Raw genomic sequence first — 21,534 nt, 5'->3', positions numbered from 1 at the left:
AACGAGAGGTTTTGCACTGAATCGATGGGAACTGCTCTGCTCTGTGAACATCTTTTACCTTCATTTCTAGAACTCTAACACCGGGCACTGATTCCAACCCCAGCTCCCTGGGTCCGGCGCTCTCTGGAGATCTGGTCACTCTTCACACTGAGCCTGTGTTTCTACAGCCCTTTTCCTTCCTTCTGACCCCAGGTACCTCCTTTGGGCTGTCCCCTCACTCTGCCCCTCCAGGTGCTGCGCTGCATGTGCTCCCCTGCCTGCCTGTGGCACCCCCGATTAGCCTGCAGGATTAGCCTCTCTTTCAAGTTCGGCCGCCTGGGTTCCACTGAGCTCTTAGTTCGGATACAATTTTAGCTCCAGAGGTAGAGCTGCCCCATCTGCTTTCAACATGTTGTGTCTGACATTAACTAATGTCTCCTATTAGCACTGAAAGAAACCGATCTGGAAAAATTCATTTTCAAGTGGAGTTCAAACAGGCCACAAGGAGAAGTGGATTCTCGACTGCACACAGGATTGTTTTTGTGGTGAAGCCAAGTGTCTGTGAAACCGGTCAAGAGCACAGACGACAAGAACTTCTCTCTCTGATTTACTAACTGGGAACAGGAAAGGGAAGAGAAAATCCACCCCACTTCAAAGGGCCGAGAAGGTGAATCAAAGAGACTGCGTGTGTGTGTGCGTGCAAGAGTGAGTGTGTGTGAGTGTGTATCAGTGACAGACAGATGGAGCAGAAGCCTCCTCACACACCTACCGGCAAAGGGTTAAAGTTCTGGTCCACAAGGTGATTATGTCCATGGTCAAAGAACGAGTGTCGCATCACCACCTCAATGCCCTGGTTGGCCAACATGCCCAAGGTGTTCAGCCACCTGGAAAGAGGAAGAGAGCTGTATCTATAGGTGGCCGGGGGAGCACGCTTGCTGAGTGGCTGGCCGAGAAACCCTCAAAGGCATGTTTCTGCCCCAAGGGCCACTCTCCAGTAGTTTGCACGGGGCACTAGCTCCAGGAGAAGGGATCGTTACGACAGAAGCCATGTCTAGCACTTTATTGTTCCAAATAGATGAACTGAAGGATCTCAGAAATTTTTTACCAGCTGCATACTTAGCACCTCTCCCCTCCCTGTACACCACACCCCATCCTGCCACCCCATCTCACCCCCAAGCATCTCACTGCATCCCACACCACCATACCCCTGCACACATCAGTTCTGCTTGTCCACAACTCCATCACCAGAGCCCATAGACACTCCCACTATCACCCCTACACACACATTGCATCCTCACACACAGCCACATCATTACAACCCACGCGCACAACCCTAACCATCACGTCCCCACACACACCATGCAGTCCTGGCATATGCCTCCTCCTCCCAAGCATCACAGACCTACAGACATACCTTACCACTCTCTCCAGAAGAAAAGATAATCTTTACTAAACCTCTAATGATTACAGTCAGCTCTAACCCTAGGAACTGGAGCTACGCAGCAAGAGACACAGGCTGCTCCGTCATGCCAGCCAGCAAACCCTGGGAACATGAGCGCCTTGGGCTTCTAAGGTGCAAAGAAACTGCATCCCAAACCTGAGCCTACAGAGCTCCTTGAGAGGCTCTTCCTTGAGCTGAGATTGCACCCCCGTGAACGAATGGAGACGTGAGTGCAGCCTGAAAGAAAAGGGCAAAGAGCCGGGGAACCAGCAACAGGCCGGGGGATGGGGGTGCGGGTCTCTCTGTGGCTAGACAAGCATGTCAGAAGGTAAGCGGTGGAACAGCTTTACTTCCCTCTCACTACAGATTTAGGGCTAGAACCATCCGGTTTTGTTCACTCCCAGCTCTGAGAGGCCCCGGGAATCGGACTGTTCTGAATAGTCCCACGCTTTGATTCCTGTGCATGGCATGCGCCTGGGGGGCTGTTCCCCTTTCCCGTCTCCATTGGTTAGCACCTCCCATGGCAGGAGGGGGGACAGTTCGTATCTCATTTGCACTGCTGTTAGCCCAGAGCTCCTCGCCTGCGGTAACGAGCAGTGGAGAGGTGCACTTACAGCAGAGCGGTGAGGTGCACGAGAGGTGCACTTACAGCAGAGCGGTGAGGTGCACGAGAGGTGCACTTACAGCAGAGCGGTGAACCTGCTCCCAGCTGCAGACAGCTGCCAGCACACGCTGCACTGTAGGAGTGTGTGTGGTTCCCATGCCCCTCCCCATAACTCACAGGAATCCAGCAGCGTATGAATCCGAGAGATTGTTCGTGCCTCCAGCTGAGGTGGCTCCGATACCTTCAAGCCAGATCTTCTTCCCAGGTGCATAGGTATTTACCACCTGTTCACAAAACAAAAAGAGCAGGAGACCGTCATCCCGTCCCTCTGCCGCAGGGCGCAAGTCATCACACTGCCTGGGCACTGGCACGAGCCTGAGAACAACCGGCCAAAGCAGGAGATTGTACAGCAGAGCCGGGAAGGGGAGCACAGCGCCTTGCCGAGCCCTTGGGGATGCCAGAGGGCAGCTGTATTATCAACCTGCCTGACACGGCAGAGGGTGGAAATGTGCCCAGGCTGTGACGTTAGCTGATTGAACTAGGACCATGTAGAGCATTGTCGCTACCACTGGTATATAACTGCCACAAATCTTGTACAAAAGTTGTCAAGTAAGGTGTCTATGGAAAGGTTATGATTCGCTGAATAGGATTATGCTATTTGCATGCATGTATCTGAAGTTATGAGTATTGGCTCTATACCTGGAATTCTAATGTGTTTGCTTCTGGGAAACACCAACAAGGTGTTTAGCCAGCACATCTTAGAGGGACTATTCAAATTAAGTGGCTCATCAAGGAACATTTAACTCACAATGGAAGACATCGACTTACCCTAAATGAACAGGAGTACTTGTGGCACCATAGAGACTAACAAATTTATTAGAGCATAAGCTTTCGTGGGCTACTTCCCTGTGAAGAACCTGCTGTCTGGGGTATAGGTAATGACTTTTACTGGGACTAAGAGAAATCAGGCATGAACATGTGACTTGCCCATGTGACTCCAAACTCCACCTTTTACCTGTAATTTTCCACTAGCTGTGCTGAGGGCTTGGTTTGAAACAATGGGATTCCCGCCACATGGCAGAAGCTATAAAAGGTGCTGGAAACACCTTCATTTTGCCTCTTTCCTGCTCAAACCTCTGGACTTATACTAATGGGAGCATCTAACCAAGGGACCTGGTGGCACCTTAAAGACTAACAGATTTATTTGGGCACAAGCTTTCTGTTAGTCTTTAAGGTGCCACCGGACTCCTTGTTGTTTTTGTGGATACAGACTAACACGGCTACCCCCTGATACTTGTAACCAAGGGACCGAGAACCTTCCAATGATTTAGAAGCAACCAGAGACTTGACTTAAGCCATCAGTTTATTCCATCACGGCTACAAGCCTGAACCAAGAACTTTGCAATTACTGTATGGAATTGATTCCACCAATTTTAACTCTCACCTTCCTTCCTTCCTTCCTTCCTTTCTTTCTCTCTTTCTTTCTTATAAATAAACCTTTAGATTTTAGATACTCAAGGACTGGCAACAGCGTGATTATTGGGTAAGATCTGAGTTGTATATTGACCTAGGTGTGTGGCTGGTCCTTTGGGATCAGAAGAACCTTTTATTTGATGAAATTGGTTTTAAAGAACCACTCATCTCTAAGTCGAGTGTTTTTGGTGGTGATACAAGGACTGGAATGCCTAAGGAAACTGCTGTTCTGACTTCTTGTTAGCCAGTGTGGTGAAACAGAAGTTTACTTTTGTTGCTGGTTTGGTATATCTCATGGGAGAATAACCACCAGTTCTGGGGTGTGGCGTCTGCCCTATTTCTCAGCAGTTTGTCCTGAATTGGTATTCTCAGTTGTGACCCACGACGGCCCAGTGACACAGGCATCAGACAGTGGATGATTCACCCCCCTCAAAAAGGAGCAGGGGGGCGATAGGTGCAGGAACAGTCAGGCAAAGCACGTGCGGTTTCCAGTCCTGTGAGGCCAGATCTATGATGTGCAGAGGGAGCACTCAGGGATCTCCACCCCCAATTGGAGAGACGATTGAGGGGATTTCCCTGCCTCTGGGGGACTCTGCTAAATCTCCCCCAGCAGAGAGCCCTGCCCCTGAAAGAATGCCGTATACAGCTGACGGCAAGCGTGGTCCTTCGGGTTGGGCTGGGCACGTGGATCCCACTGATGCTGCTCCTGCCCCTGCACAGGAGTTTGGAAATTTCTCACTCAGCAGCATCCCTCAGGCTCTCATGTTCCCCTCACCCCTCTGAGAGCCTGGCAGGCGGGGCGACCCCAACTACCAGCCAGTTCCTTCGCCACCCAGGGCTGAAGGGTCAGACTCCCAGCTGTGGGGCTGGAGCGTGGGGCCTGGGATCCCCATCTCAAAAGCCACAATTACTGCAAGGCAAGTGTGACACTGAGCCAGCGAGGGTTGAACAGCCAGCAGGCTACGGGCCCCACCTTCAAGAACAGATTAGGGAAGTACTGAAGTGGCAAACAGTCAGCAAAGCCACGTGAAATGGACGCGAGTTCCGTATCGTGAGCGAATTAGAGGTAAATACTAATTGTATTTGTCTGTGTTTACCTATAAATATCTTGTTAGATGTTAACAATGTGACCAGATTAGCTTGTAGATGCTAAATTTCAGTTCCTGTCTGCTACTGTATTCTAGTGATTTAGAGATCAAAAGGAGTATTAGCAATTGAATGAAACATGTGGTGTAACAATGTCACTGTCTCTAGTTCTCTGGGAAGTTTGTAGTAAACTGTCTCTGAACTGCTGGAATGGTCCATCGCCTTCTGCTAATCAATGCAACTAACGACCTGTGTGTACGAAGGAAATAGGAATTGACTTCAAAGTCACCATGTCTATTACCCATTCTTCACCTGCTATGTTCTCTGTCTCAAGAGGCTACAGTAGCCTGCCAGAAATCGACAAAAGATCTCTAGAGCCCGATCCTGTCATCTCAGATCTGCTTAAGCTTGAATCACAAGACTGAGGTCTCCAGCACCGGTCTGGATCACTCTGCTACTTCTCATGGCAGAATTTATACAGACTCTGCACATGGACTGTCTATCGGATTCTAGCCGAGGGAAATGATTCTGAAAGAACTTTTTGCAACTCAGCACCTCACCATCTCGACTATGAAACTGACCTAAGAACTTTATTCATATCTGTATGTGTAATGATCTTTTACCCATAACCACTCTTGCTTTTCAATAAATCTTAGATTAGTTAATAAGAACTGGCTGTAAGCGGGTATTTGGGCACAGTCTGATACATTCATTGACCTGGTGGATAACGTGTCCGATATTTGGGGATTGGTAGAACTTTATTTATGGTGAATAAGATTTTAAATAATCCTCACCATGTTTGACTTGGCTGTCTGGGTACTGGAGTTGGACTGATGCAGAAAGCTAAAAATCTCTCTACCCAGCACCACTGACCAGCCCCTGTATTCACTGAGTCTAGTGCTGCTGGCAAAGTAGTTTAGCAATTAACATGCCTTCGGAGCAGAAAGACGGAAACTTCCTTAAATCAGAAGGAAGTTTATCTTGAAAGCCTGCCACTGTGTCCCATTGTATGTTATTACATTTGGCCAACATTGCTTGATAATTGGCAATTCTCATTTGAAGGGAGGCCGAGGAATAAATCCTTTTACCCGTAAAGATCCCCTTTTTCGGTTCCTTCTCTTTTGGAGTAGCTCTTGAAAGCTGCTTGGATGTTTTATTAAGCGTTGTGATTACGAATGAAGATGGAGCCGGGTGAGTATAAAAATACTCAGACCTCTAAGGAGGAACTTGATATTTTCAATCTGCTCATTCAGATGTTGCCCACATAAAGGTGATGTTGCCCATAACTCCTTAGCTGGTTCAAGGATACCTTCTTTAAAAGGCAGAGGCACCTTATTTTGAGTAGAAGGTTGGAGGATGTCAAACCGTTCATATGACTTTTCCTGCACAAGCTCCAGAGGAATTTCGAACGTCTCTGCCATCCTCTTTAGAAATTCTTGAAAAGCCTGAAAGTTGTTTGCTGTGGAAGGAACAGAAGACACTATGGCCTCATCGGAAGAGACAACGTGTTCTGCAGTAGAAGGTCCATTGTGGGTGTGTGCCAATGATTTCTGTGGAGAACAGGCTGACTGCAGACAGCCTGTTGTAGGGAAACTGCCCCTCAAAGCAGAGTTAGCCGGAAATTGTTACCCAAACTATGCCAAGGAGGCCAGAAAGGCCAGGACTGGTATCCATGGGCATAAAGCGTAGAATTCCAGGGTGCTCATATCTATGGCGGTAACTGAATATCATGTGAGCGGCTCCTAACTGGAGAAACGCGAGAAGGGTGGTTTCTGTGGTGTGTACATCTCTTAGCTGGGATAGGAGAGAGCTGCCTACTAGCCTTATCTGCTGCAGAAGCCAAAGAACAGCACTGAATTGAAGGAGCTGCTCTGCGAGGTGAAATAACTTGATGAGGAGCGGTAGGCTCCACTGTGCTAGGAGCAGGAGAGCTTAAGGCAATTTTCATGACTGGTATTTTTGTCCACTGTGGCACTGAAAATCATGGGGAAACTGAGGCAGGAGAGGCTTGTACAATAGGTGACTGTGGCTCAAGAGTAATCCTGATTTCCTCCTGTGACATAAAGGATGCCTCGGGTGGTACCAGCCCTGCCAATGCTGAAGAGGAAGCTGAAGTCTTCGAAGTTGCTTGTTTTGGTGGTAAGTGTCTCTGTACTGAGCCTTTTGAGGCAGGCTTGATGCACTGCGGTACTGAGGTGGACAGAGGCAAGCAGGGGGCATTGGAGGCTGCTTGCAGTCGTGCTGGGGTAGCTCTGAGCTAGTGCTGCTGGTGGAAGGGTCGGTGCTGCTGAAGCCAATCTCGGCACAAGAGGGCGGAGTGCCTCTGTGCTGACAGCAAGTCCTTTGCTGCGTGCTGCTCTGTCCTTCCTTTATGCAGCACAGGCACGGATCTCCAGAGCAGGGGGCTCGGATTGCTCTGGCAGGACCTCTGCAAGCTGAGATAGAATCATAGACTATCAGGGTTGGAAGGGACCTCAGGAGGTATCTAGTCCAACCCCCTGCTCAAAGCAGGACCAATCCCCAACTAAATCATTCCAGCCAGGGCTTTGTCAAGCCAGGCCTTAAAAACCTCTAAGGAAGGATCAGAGGGGTAGCCGTGTTAGTCTGAATCTGTAAAAAGCAACAGAGGGTCCTGTGGCACCTTTGAGACTAACAGAAGAATTGGGAGCATAAGCTTTCGTGGGTAAGAACCTCACTTCTTCAGATGCAAGTAATGGAAATCTCCAGAGGCAGGTATATATCAGTGTGGAGATAACGAGGTTAGTTCAATCAGGGAGGGTGAGGTGCTCTGCTAGCATGTGTTCACACCTCAACTGCTAGCAGAGCACCTCACCCTCCCTGATTGAACTAACCTCGTTATCTCCACACTGATATATACCTGCCTCTGGAGATTTCCATTACTTGCATCTGAAGAAGTGAGGTTCTTACCCACGAAAGCTTATGCTCCCAGTACTTCTGTTAGTCTCAAAGGTGCCACAGGACCCTCTGTTGCTTTCTAAGAAAGGAGATTCCACCACCTCCCTAGGGAACCCATTCCAGTGCTTCACCATCCTCCTAGTGAAAAAGTTTTTCCTAATATCCAACTGTGACGTTATTGATATAATCTGGGACCATATAGATCATTGTTGCAACCATGGTCCTGTAGTGGCACTAAATCGTGTATAAAGAGGGTCAAATGAGGTTTCTAAGACAAGGTTATGGTGGGTGGTTATGATTATGCTGTCTATATGTGTGTATCAATTTTGTAGTTGAAGTTGTGAATATTGGCTCTGTACTGTCTGTATTTCAAACTTATGCTATGCTCCTGGGAGACATCCCAGACCCAAAACTGGCCGCAATATATCTGTTAGTCTTTAACGTGCCACTGGACTCCTTGTTGTTTTTGTGGATACAGACTAATATGGCTACCCCCTGATACATATCAAAAGCTTTGCTAAATTCAAGATATATCACATCCACCACTTTCCCCATATCCACAGAGCCCGTTATCTCATCATTGAAGGCAATCAGGTTGGTCAGGCGTGACTTGCCCTTGGTGAATCCATGCTGACTGTTCCTGATCACCTTCCTCTCCTCCAAGTGCTTCAAAATGGATTCCTTGAGGACTTGCTCCATGATTTTTCCAGAGACTGAGGTGAGGCTGACTGGCCTGTAGTTCCCCGGATCCTCCTCCTTCCCTTTTTTAAAGATGGGCACTACATTAGCCTTTTTCCAGTCATCTGGGACCTCCCCCGATCACCATGAGTTTTCAAACATAATGGCCACTGGCTCTGCAATCACATCCGCCAACTCCGTCAGTGTCAAACCTGCTCTCCCATGTTTTCTGGGAATTGCTGGGGTGTTACTGTCCCTGGCTGGCAGACTCCGGATTGTGCATTGTTCTCATTCCATTGCAGCCATTGATTTACACCAATGCAGGATTGGGCCCTAGGCAGCTGTTCTCGAGACTAGCCGAGCCCCAGCAGGGAGTCACGTATCTGCAGGTTACGCTGTGCCTCTCCGAGAGCCTCCCGCTTTTAATGCTAGGCCAGAGGCTTGCAGACTTGGTGACAGCGCTGCCCCATTTGAACATGGAGGACGTCATTTTGAAGAACAAAATAGCTTCCTCTGCATAGCACGGCCTCACGCCTCATGGAGATGACCTTGCATGCTCCATACATTGAGGTCATGCTGTGCGGTGCAAAATGACACCCTCTGCACACTAGGAATCACTGTGACCCCATGCGCTGCGAACCGCTTTGGGAACCGCTGCATTAGGCCCTGGGCTCCGCAGATACGTCTACACAGCGTTTTGGAGCCTGCGGGAGCGAGCATCCCCACCTGGGGTGACAGACTAGTGCTCTAGAAACAGCTGTGTAGACAGTGCCTTGACATGCCAGCTCAGGCGGGAGCTTGGGCTCCGAAGCCTAGGGAGGGCGCGGACGCCAGAGCCCTAGCGGCACCTTCAGCGCGCTGGCCACACGGCTAGCTCTAGAGCTCTAGGTAGAGCCCCGTTAGCCCAGGTCTGTCCAGCCAGGCTTCAGGGGGAGGCTGGGAGGCCCCAGAATGCTGTATAGACGTACCCTGCTCCATCACTCCACATCTGGGTTCCTGGCCCCAGCACCTCTGGTCTCACCAGGGCTCTTTCAGCAGGCTTGGAGCCTGCCCCTCCTGGGAACCAGCCAGCCAGCAGGCATTTGCAGCGACCCAGGGCAGACTTTTCCAAGCATGACCGTGTTTATGGGTCAGCTGGAATTCAGTAGTTAGGGACAGTGAGTGGAAATGGCCAGTTTCTCTTTGCTCAGTTAGGCAGCCCGATGGTGCGCTGGACGGGCAGGCAGGTGGCCTGCTTGCAGCTAACCTCCCTGGCCTTACTCTGCTGGGAGCGCCGGAGAGCTGGATTCCTGTCCCCCTTCCTAATGCCTTGGGCTTGGTCCTTGGTCTTACGTCCCGCTGTTTTCATGTGTACACACGGGTTCAGGTAGGGGACGGGCTGTGGTCACACAGGTAATTGTCTATCCACATCCAACAGGTCCTCTGGGCTGGCTGTCTCCATGGTAACGTCATTCACATGCTCACAGTATTGTTCGTCCATTCATACCAACCTGGCATGATCCACACCTGGTCAATTCATCATTTAACCCCCCGTCTCTGGAAAGAAATTAACCCCTTTGGTAGCAGTACAAAAGTGAATGGGGAAACTGAGTCATACATGCTTTTCATAGCTCCCCTCCCCCAGAAATTTCCCATGTTCTCCCTGCAGGGCTTTGCCGTCTCTCACACATCCTGCTGCTGCTCCAACCACGTCACCCTCCCCCCCCCCCCCCGCTGCCCTTCTGGGTCCCTGCACCGCCTCCGCGTCTCTTTTTGTCCTTGCTCTCACCTTCCAGGGGAAAAACAACTGAGGAGAGTTGGTGGTTTTTCAAAGGGACACTATTAAGGGCCCAAAAGCAAGCTATTCCGCTGGTTAGGAAAGATAGAAAATGTGGCAAAAGACCACCTTGGCTTAACCACGAGATCTTGCACGATCTAAAAAATAAAAAGGAGTCATATAAAAAATGGAAACTAGGACAGATTACAAAGGATGAATATAGGCAAACAACACAGGAATGCAGGGGCAAGATTAGAAAGGCAAAGGCACAAAATGAGCTCAAACTAGCTACGGGAATAAAAGGAAACAAGAAGACTTTTTATCAATACATTAGAAGCAAGAGGAAGACCAAAGACAGGGTAGGCCCACTGCTTAGTGAAGAGGGAGAAACAGTAACAGGAAACTTGGAAATGGCAGAGATGCTTAATGACTTCTTTGTTTCGGTCTTCACCGAGAAGTCTGAAGGAATGCCTAACATAGTGAATGCTAATGGGAAGGGGGTAGGTTTAGCAGATAAAATAAAAAAAGAACAAGTTAAAAATCACTTAGAAAAGTTAGATGCCTGCAAGTCACCAGGGCCTGATGAAATGCATCCTAGAATACTCAAGGAGCTAATAGAGGAGGTATCTGAATCTCTAGCTATTATCTTTGGAAAGTCATGGGAGACGGGAGAGATTCCAGAAGACTGGAAAAGGGCAAATATAGTGCCCATCTATAAAAAGGGAAATAAAAACAACCCAGGAAACTACAGACCAGTTAGTTTAACTTCTGTGCCAGGGAAGATAATGGAGCAAGTAATTAAGGAAATCATCTGCAAACACTTGGAAGGTGGTAAGGTGATAGGGAACAGCCAGCATGGATTTGTGAAGAACAAATCATGTCAAACCAATCTGATAGCTTTCTTTGATAGGATAACGAGCCTTGTGGATAGGGGTGATGCGGTGGATGTGGTATACCTAGACTTTAGTAAGGCATTTGATACGGTCTCACATGATATTCTTATTGATAAACTAGGCAAATACAATTTAGATGGGGCTACTATAAGGTGGGTGCATAACTGGCTGGATAACCGTACTCAGAGAGTTGTTATTAATGGTTCCCAATCCTGCTGGAAAGGTATGACGAGTGGGGTACCGCAGGGGTCTGTTTTGGGACCGGTGCTGTTCAATATCTTCATCAACGACTTAGATATTGGCATAGAAAGTACGCCTATTAAGTTAGCGGATGATACCAAACTGGGAGGGATTGCAACTGCTTTGGAGGACAGGGTCATAATTCAAAATGATCTGGACAAATTGGAGAAATGGTCTGAGGTAAACAGAATGAAGTTTAACAAAGACAAATGCAAAGTGCTCCACTTAGGAAGGAAAAATCAGTTTCACACATACAGAATGGGAAGAGACTGTCTAGGAAGGAGTACGGCAGAAAGGGATCTAGGGGTTATAGTGGACCACAAGCTAAATATGAGTCAACAGTGTGATGCTGTTGCAAAAAAAGCAAACATGATTCTGGGATGTATTAACAGGTGTGTTGTGAGCAAGACACGAGAAGTCATTCTTCCGCTCTACTCTGCTCTGGTTAGGTCTCAGCTGGAGTATTGTGTCCAGTTCTGGGCGCCGCATTTTAAAAAAGATGTGGAGAAATTGGAGCGGGTCCAGAGAAGAGCAACAAGAATGATTAAAGGTCTTGAGAACATGACCTATGAAGGAAGGCTGAAAGAATTGGGTTTGTTTAGTTTGGAAAAGAGAAGACTGAGAGGGGACATGATAGCAGTTTTCAGGTATTTAAAAGGGTGTCATAAGGAGGAGGGAGAAAACTTGTTCACCTTAGCCTCTAAGGATAGAACCAGAAGCAATGGGTTTAAACTGCAGCAAGGGAGGTTTAGGTTGGACATTAGGAAAAAGTTCCTAACTGTCAGGGTGGTTAAACACTGGAATAAATTGCCGAGGGAGGTTGTGGAATCTCCATCTCTGGAGATATTTAAGAGTAGGTTAGATAAATGTCTATCAGGAATGGTCTAGACAGTAGTTGGTCCTGCCATGCAGGCAGGGGACTGGACTCGATGACCTCTCGAGGTCCCTTCCAGTCCTAGAATCTATGAATCTATGAATCCAGGTAACTGGACCCCTTCCTCCATCACCGCCCAGCCCTGCTCCCCATGTCTCCTTCCATAGGCTCTACCCCATGCCTGAGCAACCTCCTGTCTCAGCTCACCAAGCTACACCACCCTCCTCCAGGCCCCTCAGAGCATCTCACTCCGCCTGCTTTTCAGCGTAACTCTGCCCCCCCCCCCCCCCGGGTACAGCACAAATCATGTGCCACAACAGGAGAAGTTCCGCTCAGCTGGGCCCAAAGGAGACAAAAAGGCTGGCTGAGTCACACAGGCAAAGCCCCCACGGACAGAGCTTCCTGCCGTCACAGATCAAACAGCGAGAGAGCAGCATTTCCTCAGGCCTTGACGCTCTCTTTAGCTTCCCCCCTTCTGCTGCTGGCATACTGCCCGCCCCCACCTGGCCAGGACTCGGGGGCGGCTGGTTTACAAGGTGGGGGACACAGTTTGGCTCTGTGCTGCATCACCAGCAGGCCTGTGGGGCACGTCCCCTCTGCAGCGCCAGGGACGCCCGGCCTCACCCTGCTCGTATCTGAGCTGAGAGGAGGTGCCATGCTGGCAGGGCTTGAAGCCTCTGAGCAGCCTTTCTTCCCCCCGAGACGCCAGACTCTGCCCAGAGAGGAAGGTCCCTGTGTGTCGAGGGAGATGCTCGCAGCCCGGGAACGCTGAGCCCGAAGGCAAGAGACGCTAACAGCTCCGCTAGCAGGGTGCAGAATAGATCTGTGGCACCGGAGCGCACCAGCCCAGGCACCAGCCAGCCGCGAACATGCCGTTACTGGAGTTCCAAGACTGGGATGGCACCGAGGTGACAGGAATGGAGGCTGCACATAGTTTACGAAACCCCCCCAGGTGCTTAGGTCCCAAATCCCAGGGTACCAGAGCCTTGTGGCAGGTGCTGGAGCACAAGAGCCCCCAGAAATGGAGCTTCTGTCTCAGCCCTGAGCCGAAGGCAGAGCAGGGAGCCAGGAAAGGAAAGCCGGGGCGCCCGGGGTCCAGAGAAGAGTCAATGCAGCGGCCGCACAAAAGCTGCTTGGTTGGAGTGGATGGGAAGCGTTTAGAGTCGGCGGGGGGACCCCTTCCAGGGGCCGGCTCGCTCTCTACCCCACTACGCTGCCCTCAAGGATAGAGTTGGAGAAGTCCCGCCAGCCCTGGGCTAAGGCGCTCCTGGGAGTATCCGTACAAACCCCTAAGAGATGCGAGGTGTGATGGACATGTCAGACAGCCAGGAGCTCCCCTCCCATGCCCGGCACAGAGCCTTCTCTCCAGATTTCCCAGCTCCTCCAGGCAGGACCCCGAGCACTGTGGTCACTAGATGTTTGCAAACTCCAAGGAACCAGGAGCATTTGTGGGCGGATGCAGCATGTGGCTGGACTGGGATCCCAGGAAAAGGTTAAGGACGCCAGCGCTGAGGTGCTTCTCTCGCAGCCTGTGAGAGTCAGCGTCCCTGACGGAAGGCCCAGAGGTGCTGGCATTCTGCCTATAATTATCTAAGCCCGCCACCTTCCTGAGCAGAGAGGAAGCAATAAAACAGGAGAGTGTCTGAGCCCAGCTGTGCTAATCAGCCGGCAGGATGCACTCACTCCCAGTGAAGCTGCAGCCCATTAGCGCCCAGCTCCGCGTGCTCTCAGCTGCGCTGGAATTCCCACAGGACTCTTCCCCCCGCCCCAGCAGCTCCTCCAGGCTTCCCGAGAGTCAGGTCCCTGCGAGCCCCTGTCCCTGCCGGCGTTCCCAGGGCCCTGCGCCTACTCCCAGTGGCTGCTCACGCTGCAAGAGGAGCAATGCGGGGGCAGCTGTAATGGCATGCGACACTGCCCAAGCTCTCCGGTGATACCCCGGTTCTTCAGGTTTGGATCCCATTTCCCACCTCTGAAAATGCCTCCCTTGACGTTCTCACTCCATGTGGCCATTTGTTCCCTCTGACGGCCCCCTGCAGCCTTCCCTAGCGAAGAGGGAATGAGCCCCTCCCTGCACCCATAGCCGGCACAGCCATTCACCCTCCCTGCCTGCGCCCAGCCCAGCGTCCTGGTGATCCATACGGTGCCTGCTGCGCTCCTTGTGCCCTTGCACGGGCTCTCACCACCAACCCCTCCAGGGGCAGGAGCACGCCAGGGTTATTTCTTGACATGGTCAGCGACTGTCCCTCCCACTTCGCTGCATAGCCCCTCAAGTCCCTTTCCTGTGGCCCCGCTACAGACTCTCCAGACAAGAACGGCGATAGTCAGGCAGAGCAGTGACGAGTGGTATAAAAACCCAGACACAACAGAGACAACACGTCCTCCAGTCCCTTTATCAAGTGCATAGCCCCTTCTTGAGAGTCTCCCATTTGAAGATGTCCTGTTTTTATCGTGGGGCTCGCAACTGAGCATGCAGCGCTAAAGCCCTGTCCGCACTACAGCTGAAAGCCGGCTAGCTCCCTTGCTCAACACACGTTTCCCGCACAGCCATTGCTAGCACGCTGTAGCCCTGTCTGCCCGCCTAGCATGGACAGGAATATTTCCTGAGACTCAGGCTAGCCAATCAGTGCTGTAGATTCGGACACAGCAGGTAGAGGATAGCCGGGGTTTATAGCATAGTCAGTCACCACATGACTGCCAGGGAGAAAACAAATCGCTGTTCAGAATGACCAGGGACACTTGTGCTAGAATCATGCTTGCGGTAACTGCTGGAAGTGCGTTAATCACACCCTTGCTACCAAATCACAGCACTAGCCTGGCCCCGTGGAACTGCGACCCCCCTGTTTTCCCTTGGTCACAAACATGCACTTGGATCAAAGGGAGAGCTCAGTTTTTTGTCTGGCCTGATCTGTTTTCGGAAGCCTCCCGGCCTCCACTTCCCAGGTGCTGCCAGGTGTGTCGAGACCAAGGCCCTGCTCTTTGCTCGGTGTGGTTAGGAGCTCTGGAGATGGGCGGCCCTGCTCTGGGCTCCCCTTGCCCCCCCCATGTATATGGGGCTGTTGGTCCCTCACTGAAACTCAGGGGGGTTTTTTGGTTGGCCTCTCACAATACCAAAAGAAAGGGGAAGACCTGAAAATAAATCAGGATCCTGAGACTGACAGTTCCCACGGCGAATGGAGAGAGGCCAACATTCCAGGTCAGCATAATTGACAGGGCAGGCAGGCCAATGGGGGAGCCAGGAGCCTGGGGGCCCATCCTCGGTGTGAGCTGGGGCTGCCTGAGCCGCAGTAGGGCAGAGCTAAGGGGAGAGCAGCAGCCCAGAAGGCAGAGCCGGGCTGGAGGCAGAGCAGCAGCTCTGAGCCACAGGAGCGGGAGCTGGGGCAGCGCAGACCAGCCACCCCGACGGGGAGCCAGGGCTGGAGCCTGGAGCTGTGGGGCCGGAGCCACGGAGCAGACGCCGGCCAAGCCGCGGAGCAGACGCCGGCCGAGCCGGGGACCAGACACCGGCCGAGCCGCGGACCAGCACCGGCCGGAGCCGCGGAACAGACACCGGCCGAGCCGGGGACCAGACACCGGCCGAGCCGCGGAGCAGACACCGGCCGAGCCGGGGAACAGACACCGGCCGTGCCGCGGAGCAGACGCGGCCGTGCCGCGGAGCAGACACCGGCTGGAGCCGGGGAGCAGATGCGGCCGTGCCGCGGAGCAGACACCGGCTGGAGCCGGGGAGCAGACACCGGCCGAGCCGCGGAGCAGACACCGGCCGTGCCACGGAGCAGACACCAGCTGGAGCCGCGGAGCAGACGCCGGCTGAGCCGCGGAGCAGACCCTGGCTGGAGCCGGGGACCAGACGCCGGCTGGAGCCGGGGACCAGACGCCGGCCGTGCCGCGGAGCAGACGCCGGCCGGAGCCGGGGACCAGATGCCGGCCGTGCCGCGGAGCAGACGCCGGCTGGAGCCGCGGAGCAGACACCGGCTGTGCCGCACCTGCTCCTGCAGTTGAGCATAGCGAGTAGCTGGGGAGAGAGAGGGGCCCTGGGCAGAGGGCCCAGCGCAGGGAGACATTGCCAGAGAAAAGATCTAGCAGGCTGGATTCAGGGGGGGTTGTGACCCCGACAGGGGGGCTAATGATGGGAGAAGGGTCCTGTCCTGTCACGTAGAGCCTGAGGGCGTGTGGCCACCCCCAGAGCAGAGTCCGACCCGCGGTGTCACCACAGCGTGGCCAGGGCCTGGACAGGGGGCCTGCGACGTGTGAGGAGCAGACTGGGGGCTTTCCTTACGGCCCAGAGATGCTGATTGTGCCGTCCCCGTGCCCACAGGATGGGGTCTTGTTTTCCTTTAGCCTTTTCCATTTTTCCATATTTTTCTTACAGTTGCTGTTTAATAAATCGTATGTGGTTTGAACGTAATGCAGGGATCAGTGGGTCAGGGACGTGGACCCCAGGGTGGAAGGGGAGCCCTTGTGGGCAGGCAGGCCCCTGGGTAAAGGGCGTGGAAGCGAGGACTCAGCTCCTTTCGCTAAGCCAGGAACGCTCCCCACAATAGCGGGACTATCCCGCGCTCACGCGTAGTGGTCTGTTAAACACAGTATCTCAGTGTTTCAATGCTGCTTCTTTCAGGCATTCGGGAGGCAAGTCGCGAGAGTGGCCGATTTAAATAAGTTTGGCTTTGCCACCCGCTCCTTCGCCTGCTGCAGCCCCCACTCACTACCCCAACATTGCATGGGCCCCAAGAATCCTCCCCCTGCATTTCCAGGTACCCTTGAGCCCAGTCCAGTCACTGTCTGCTCCTCGAAGTTACCTCCTTTCCACAGGCCACAGTCAGCATGTCACACCTGGGGGCTAGTCAGCTGCCACCACCCGATCAGCCCTGGCTGGTTCCCATTTGTTAGCTGGGACTTCAGTGGCACGGCTCCTTGGCCAGCTTACCCAGTCAGAGTCTGGTAGCTGCCAGCCCCCATGACCACCACCTGGCTTGGCTCGCAGCCCCGTTTACCTGCACAGGGGCTGCCTGACCTCCCCGTCGAGAGTCAGGTGATTGACAACTGAAAACATGCCGGACCCAGGAACAGCCAAGACCAAGTCCCCGTCTCCCCCAGCCAGTTCCACTGCTGAACACTATTCCTGAGCCCAAACGTGCACAATTTGGACCACGCGTGCAGGCCCCGACCAGAAGCCTGTGCCAACTCCAGTGCGCTGAGCCACTGACGCTAGAGCTGGGTCGCCCTCTCACCCCGCGCAGCCCCTTGGCACTCACGCACTTTCTGGATTTTCCTGATCTGGTCAGAGAGCGTGTCTAACAGGCGTGTTTTCAGGAAGTCCGTCACTTTGGCCACTCGGCCATCAATGTAGTAACTGGAATGAGAATAAGAAGGCAAGAATCAGACAGGAACTACAGCAAGGAGCTGGGAGTAACTCTGTCCCTCACCTTGTCTTCTGGGCATCTGCCCAGACAGCTCCTTTGCTCAGGCTGCTCATGGACTGGGACAGTCCCTGCCTCATTCCCCCTCCCCGAGCACTGACCCCTCTCCTCCACGTGCTCCTGATCATGTCTGGACGTATCAGTTTGTTCAAGGCATGGAGCGAACTGCACCTGAAGTGCCAAACGCTCCCCTGCAGCAGGAGGAGCTGGGAGCTTGCTCACTACTCTTCCGATCACTACGGGTAGATAACAGGGCAATGGGCAGGTAGATACTTCGCAGGGAAGTCGGAAGACCAGGAGCTGGCAGCCGGACCGCACAGGGATGTTGTAAGGTGTTACTGATTACTGTCTGTGAAGTGCTCTGAGATATCCCACTGAACAGGGGGCAGCACCCCGCAGCAGAGGGGTGGAAATTCTAAATCTGAACACGTCAGACTGCTGTGTAAGTCTGCGTGACTCCTGGCTTCTCTTTGTGAGATCAGTGCTCTGTCCTCGGACTCCCCCAGAACAGCAGCTGCACCCAATGCTCACAGAGACTATTTCCATCCTTCTCTACCTTCCACCTCCGAGCTCTCGCATACAATACACGTCCCGAATCCAGAGGGGGCACCTGCTGCCAGTCCACTGCCCATGATGCCCAGGGACAAACGGGCAAGTTTTGTTTTCTGAGGCCCGAGGCACCAGGTTCTGGTGAGTGCTTAAAGCAGTGGGGAGAGGAGAGCACACTGAAGTACTGTGTGACAAATCGTCCCCACGAAGGAGCCCACACGAGGTCTATGCACCACGGACATCCCAGCCAAGCCCCAGCAGACTTGTGCTGCACAATCCTTCAGCACAGGGGTCAATTTCACACCATGCAAGATGGATGCCTGCTACCACACAGAGTGACAAGAAAAAATTGGGACTAACTGGGGCCTGGTGGTCAGCCTACCAGCCGACTTGTAATTGTAAATGCCCTATAGCCAAAAGTCTCTCTCCTCTGTCAGGGCCCTTCTAGAGACACGTTTCTCTGCGCTGCCCACAAATCAAACCGTAACCTATGCCACTCCAACACCTGCTCCACTCCAGCGGCTCGTAAGCAAGAGACGTACGAAAGAGGGACCTTGCAGTATGTCTTGTCTTATCTGTGTCTTTAGACTGCAAGCTGCTAGGGGCAGAGGCTGTCCTTAGCGGTGTTTCGTACAGCACTTGGGATAATGTTCTTAAATCCCTGACCATTCCGTGAACAGACCACGAACAGCTGGCACCAATGGGACTATGCTTTCTACAAGCGAGTTACAAACACAGTGGTCCCTGGGGATGGCCGATATTTAGTAAGGGACGGACGCTCTCAAGAACTGAATTGAAAAGCTCATTTAGACGGGCTTGGATGAAAGCACTGTCCCATGGGTTGAAAACTAGCTGAAAGATCAAACAAAGGGTTATGTTAACGGACAAGGATGGCAGTTTGGGAGAAGTGCTGCAGGGATCGATGTCACTTGACCCCTTCGTTACTGATCTGGACAGAGCGGGAATGGCCCACTAATGTATTCACAAGTGATGATGGGTGGGGAGGTTCTATGCACATCAGTGACAAAAAGAACAACGTTACCTGAGATTAGAGCCGGGGCAGGAAATAGAGTGAAACCAGCTTGGAAACTACAGCTCACCCCGCTGGGGAAGGGAATGTGACAGGCAGGTGTTCAGTGGGAGGGAGATGGCTGGGAAGCAGGGATCATAGAACGGCCTAGAAGTGAAGGAAAGCATGTTACTCATGAATCCGTAACATGACACAGCAGCAAGAGAGAGCAATGTGATTTTGGCTGCAAGAGCCCAGAGGACATCCTGGAGTGAGGAGGGAACGGGCATCCTGACACGGGGAGGGCAGGTGGCGTGGCTCTGCCGTTAGTTCTGGGCACCACATCATCGGAAAGACACTGACTGGCTGGAGTCCCAAGAAAAGCAACAGAAAGGCTCAGCGGACTGGAGGAACTGCTTCCTGAGGGAAGCTGGAAAATGCCGAATGTGTCTAGCTTGGCTAAGTGGTAAGTCAGGGGACTTGACGCCAATCTATGAAGGGTTAAATACCATCGAGGAAGAAGATTTATTTAGCAGAATAAAAGGGAACATTACTAGGAGTAATGAGATGAAAGTAACAAAAAGAAACATTGAGCTTCAATATCAGGAAAGCCTCCGTGAGAGCCTGTGGAACTGTCTTCATTTAACCAGGGGAGGGTAACGACAGAAGACTCCATACCATTCACTAGGGACAGCTTGCAAATCTAATGTCATGGAAAGTTCTTAGCTACGCCAGCAATGGATGCTACAGGAACCCGAAACTGGACATATAGATTTAAAACTAAATTAGGCCAAGCCCTCTGAGAAAGAACTGTCAGGAACTCTCCTGCTTTGGCACCACGATGGACTGAATAATGGGTCTTTTCCATCACTATTTTACATGGTTCAAACTTAGGCAAGGCACTTTAAAAATCAATGTGTGACTTTAGCAATTGTAACGTCTTTACAGCAGGAGAAATGTCTGCCAGGCTTGGATTACTTCTGGTTCTACACACAAGACGCAATGAAATCAAGTGTGCTGGATACAAGAGTCACGTCAATCCAGCCTCAGAAAAGCCAAGAGCAGCCACACAAAGGCAGAGTATTCACAAGTCATTAAAGATCTCGCCCCCAGAACAACGATTTCTATTTAGGAACACGGCAGCTAGATCAAAGGGAGGAGTCACCACAAAGTGACAATGGGTATATATCAATATGGAGGGGCAGCCCTATATCTGCCTTTCAAACATTGGAAGAAGAGGTCTTGGTCATATTAGCAAATGGAATGTCTAGGAAAAGGCTGTATAGCGATTTTAGCACCATGTAATGCTTTGTTTGTTTGTGTGGTTCATAACCTCCAGACAGCATCTGCAGCTCAGAAATGATATGGTCAGAGACACCAGACACTTTACTAGTGACATCTACGGCCTTTAGAATTAACTTGCACCACAATCTGACAGGAGAGGAATGGTGTGAGGAAAACACCCTCCCTTGTGGGAACTACTGGTGATAAGGGGCACTCTGGTCCTGCGCGCACCGGGGAGACATCGGCGCCCAGGAGTGGGGACTCCCATGTTGAGGACACCAACAGATCCTTCTAGTGGAGGAAATGGTGCGGTGCCGGCAGGAGGTTGGTGCCGGCACTTCATTGGTGTAGCAGTCGGTGCTGGTGGCACCGCTGTTGTGTCGGCGTCGGAGGGGGCGTCAGAGTGTGGGTCTCGGCGCCGTCTCCTTCAGCAGCGTTGACAGTGCCATGGAGGAGGAGATAGGCTCGGTCTTGCCTCTCAACTCTGCACTGAAGCGCTGGGGATCGGCAGAGGCCACTGTGTGGGCGGCGCTGGGGGACCCCAGTGCCTCGTGTGTGCTGAGCCGCGGTGCTGAGGCACTGAGGAGAGTGACCTGGTTGGAGAATGCTTTCTCTTGCTCTGCTCTCTGCGAGGCGAATTAGAAGCTCGCTTCCTCGATGATTGTTTTGGGGAATGAGCCTTGGCTGAGTTCGATGGAAAGGTCTCCAGTGAGCTATTCCCGGTGGGGTCTGTTGTCCTGGGTCCAAAGCTGGCCAGAGCTACCTTTCCATCAGGATGAGTTTAAGCCTCAGGTCTCTGGGCTTTGAGGTTGCTGCAGTGAGCGCACTTCTAAGGGATGTGCAACTCACCCACACAACAAACACACTGCAAGTGTCCATCCGACACTGGAACCACTTCCCTGCATGTCATGCAGTGTTTGAAGCCGGGTGAACCAGGCATTTTTTCCAGTTCACTGCCATTATCCTACCTAGTCTACAGATTTCATTTTTTAATTTTTTTTTTAGACTGAAGAAAGAAAGGTAAGTGTGAGGTTCTGTACCTCGGGGGAACACCCTACACCCCCATATTCATCCTTGTAAAATGATTGTGTGGTGTCCAATGCAAAGTTTGTCACACTGGGTGTCTTCGGAAGGCTCATGGTGCACTGAGCATTGTTGTTATAGTGATGTTATAGGTTGTAATTTCATGTATAACAGTTATGAGGCTGAACATGTGTCTTCATGGCTTAAAACAGGCCCAGGCAAAACTCTCCCGGAGCAGAAGGGTAGTTCACACCTCATCAGGGCATGTATGGGACAAACCCAGCCCAGCCTCACAGGAACAAAGGACGCTGGCCT

The 21,534-nt window shown here is 52.1% G+C and overlaps 1 protein-coding gene across 2 annotated transcripts in view; it reads right to left on the bottom strand.

The window, feature by feature from the left end:
• HPSE2 (heparanase 2 (inactive)) overlaps positions 1–21,534 on the bottom strand; it is a 261,248-nt gene that overhangs the window by 33,443 nt on the left and 206,271 nt on the right. For both annotated transcript variants that reach the window (XM_065553611.1, XM_065553610.1), the window contains 3 exons: positions 17,194–17,287; positions 2,202–2,308; positions 749–863 (listed from right to left, as the gene is read on the bottom strand). In XM_065553611.1, coding sequence (XP_065409683.1) covers positions 749–863; positions 2,202–2,308; positions 17,194–17,287 — 316 coding nt within the window. The remainder of the gene's footprint in view (positions 1–748; positions 864–2,201; positions 2,309–17,193; positions 17,288–21,534) is intronic.

This window comes from Chrysemys picta, chromosome 7 (assembly GCF_011386835.1).
Source record: "Chrysemys picta bellii isolate R12L10 chromosome 7, ASM1138683v2, whole genome shotgun sequence".
Lineage (NCBI taxonomy): Eukaryota > Metazoa > Chordata > Testudines > Emydidae > Chrysemys > Chrysemys picta.
The sequence above is the reverse complement of the archived record's forward strand: the minus strand, read 5'-3'. Positions and strand labels throughout refer to the sequence as shown.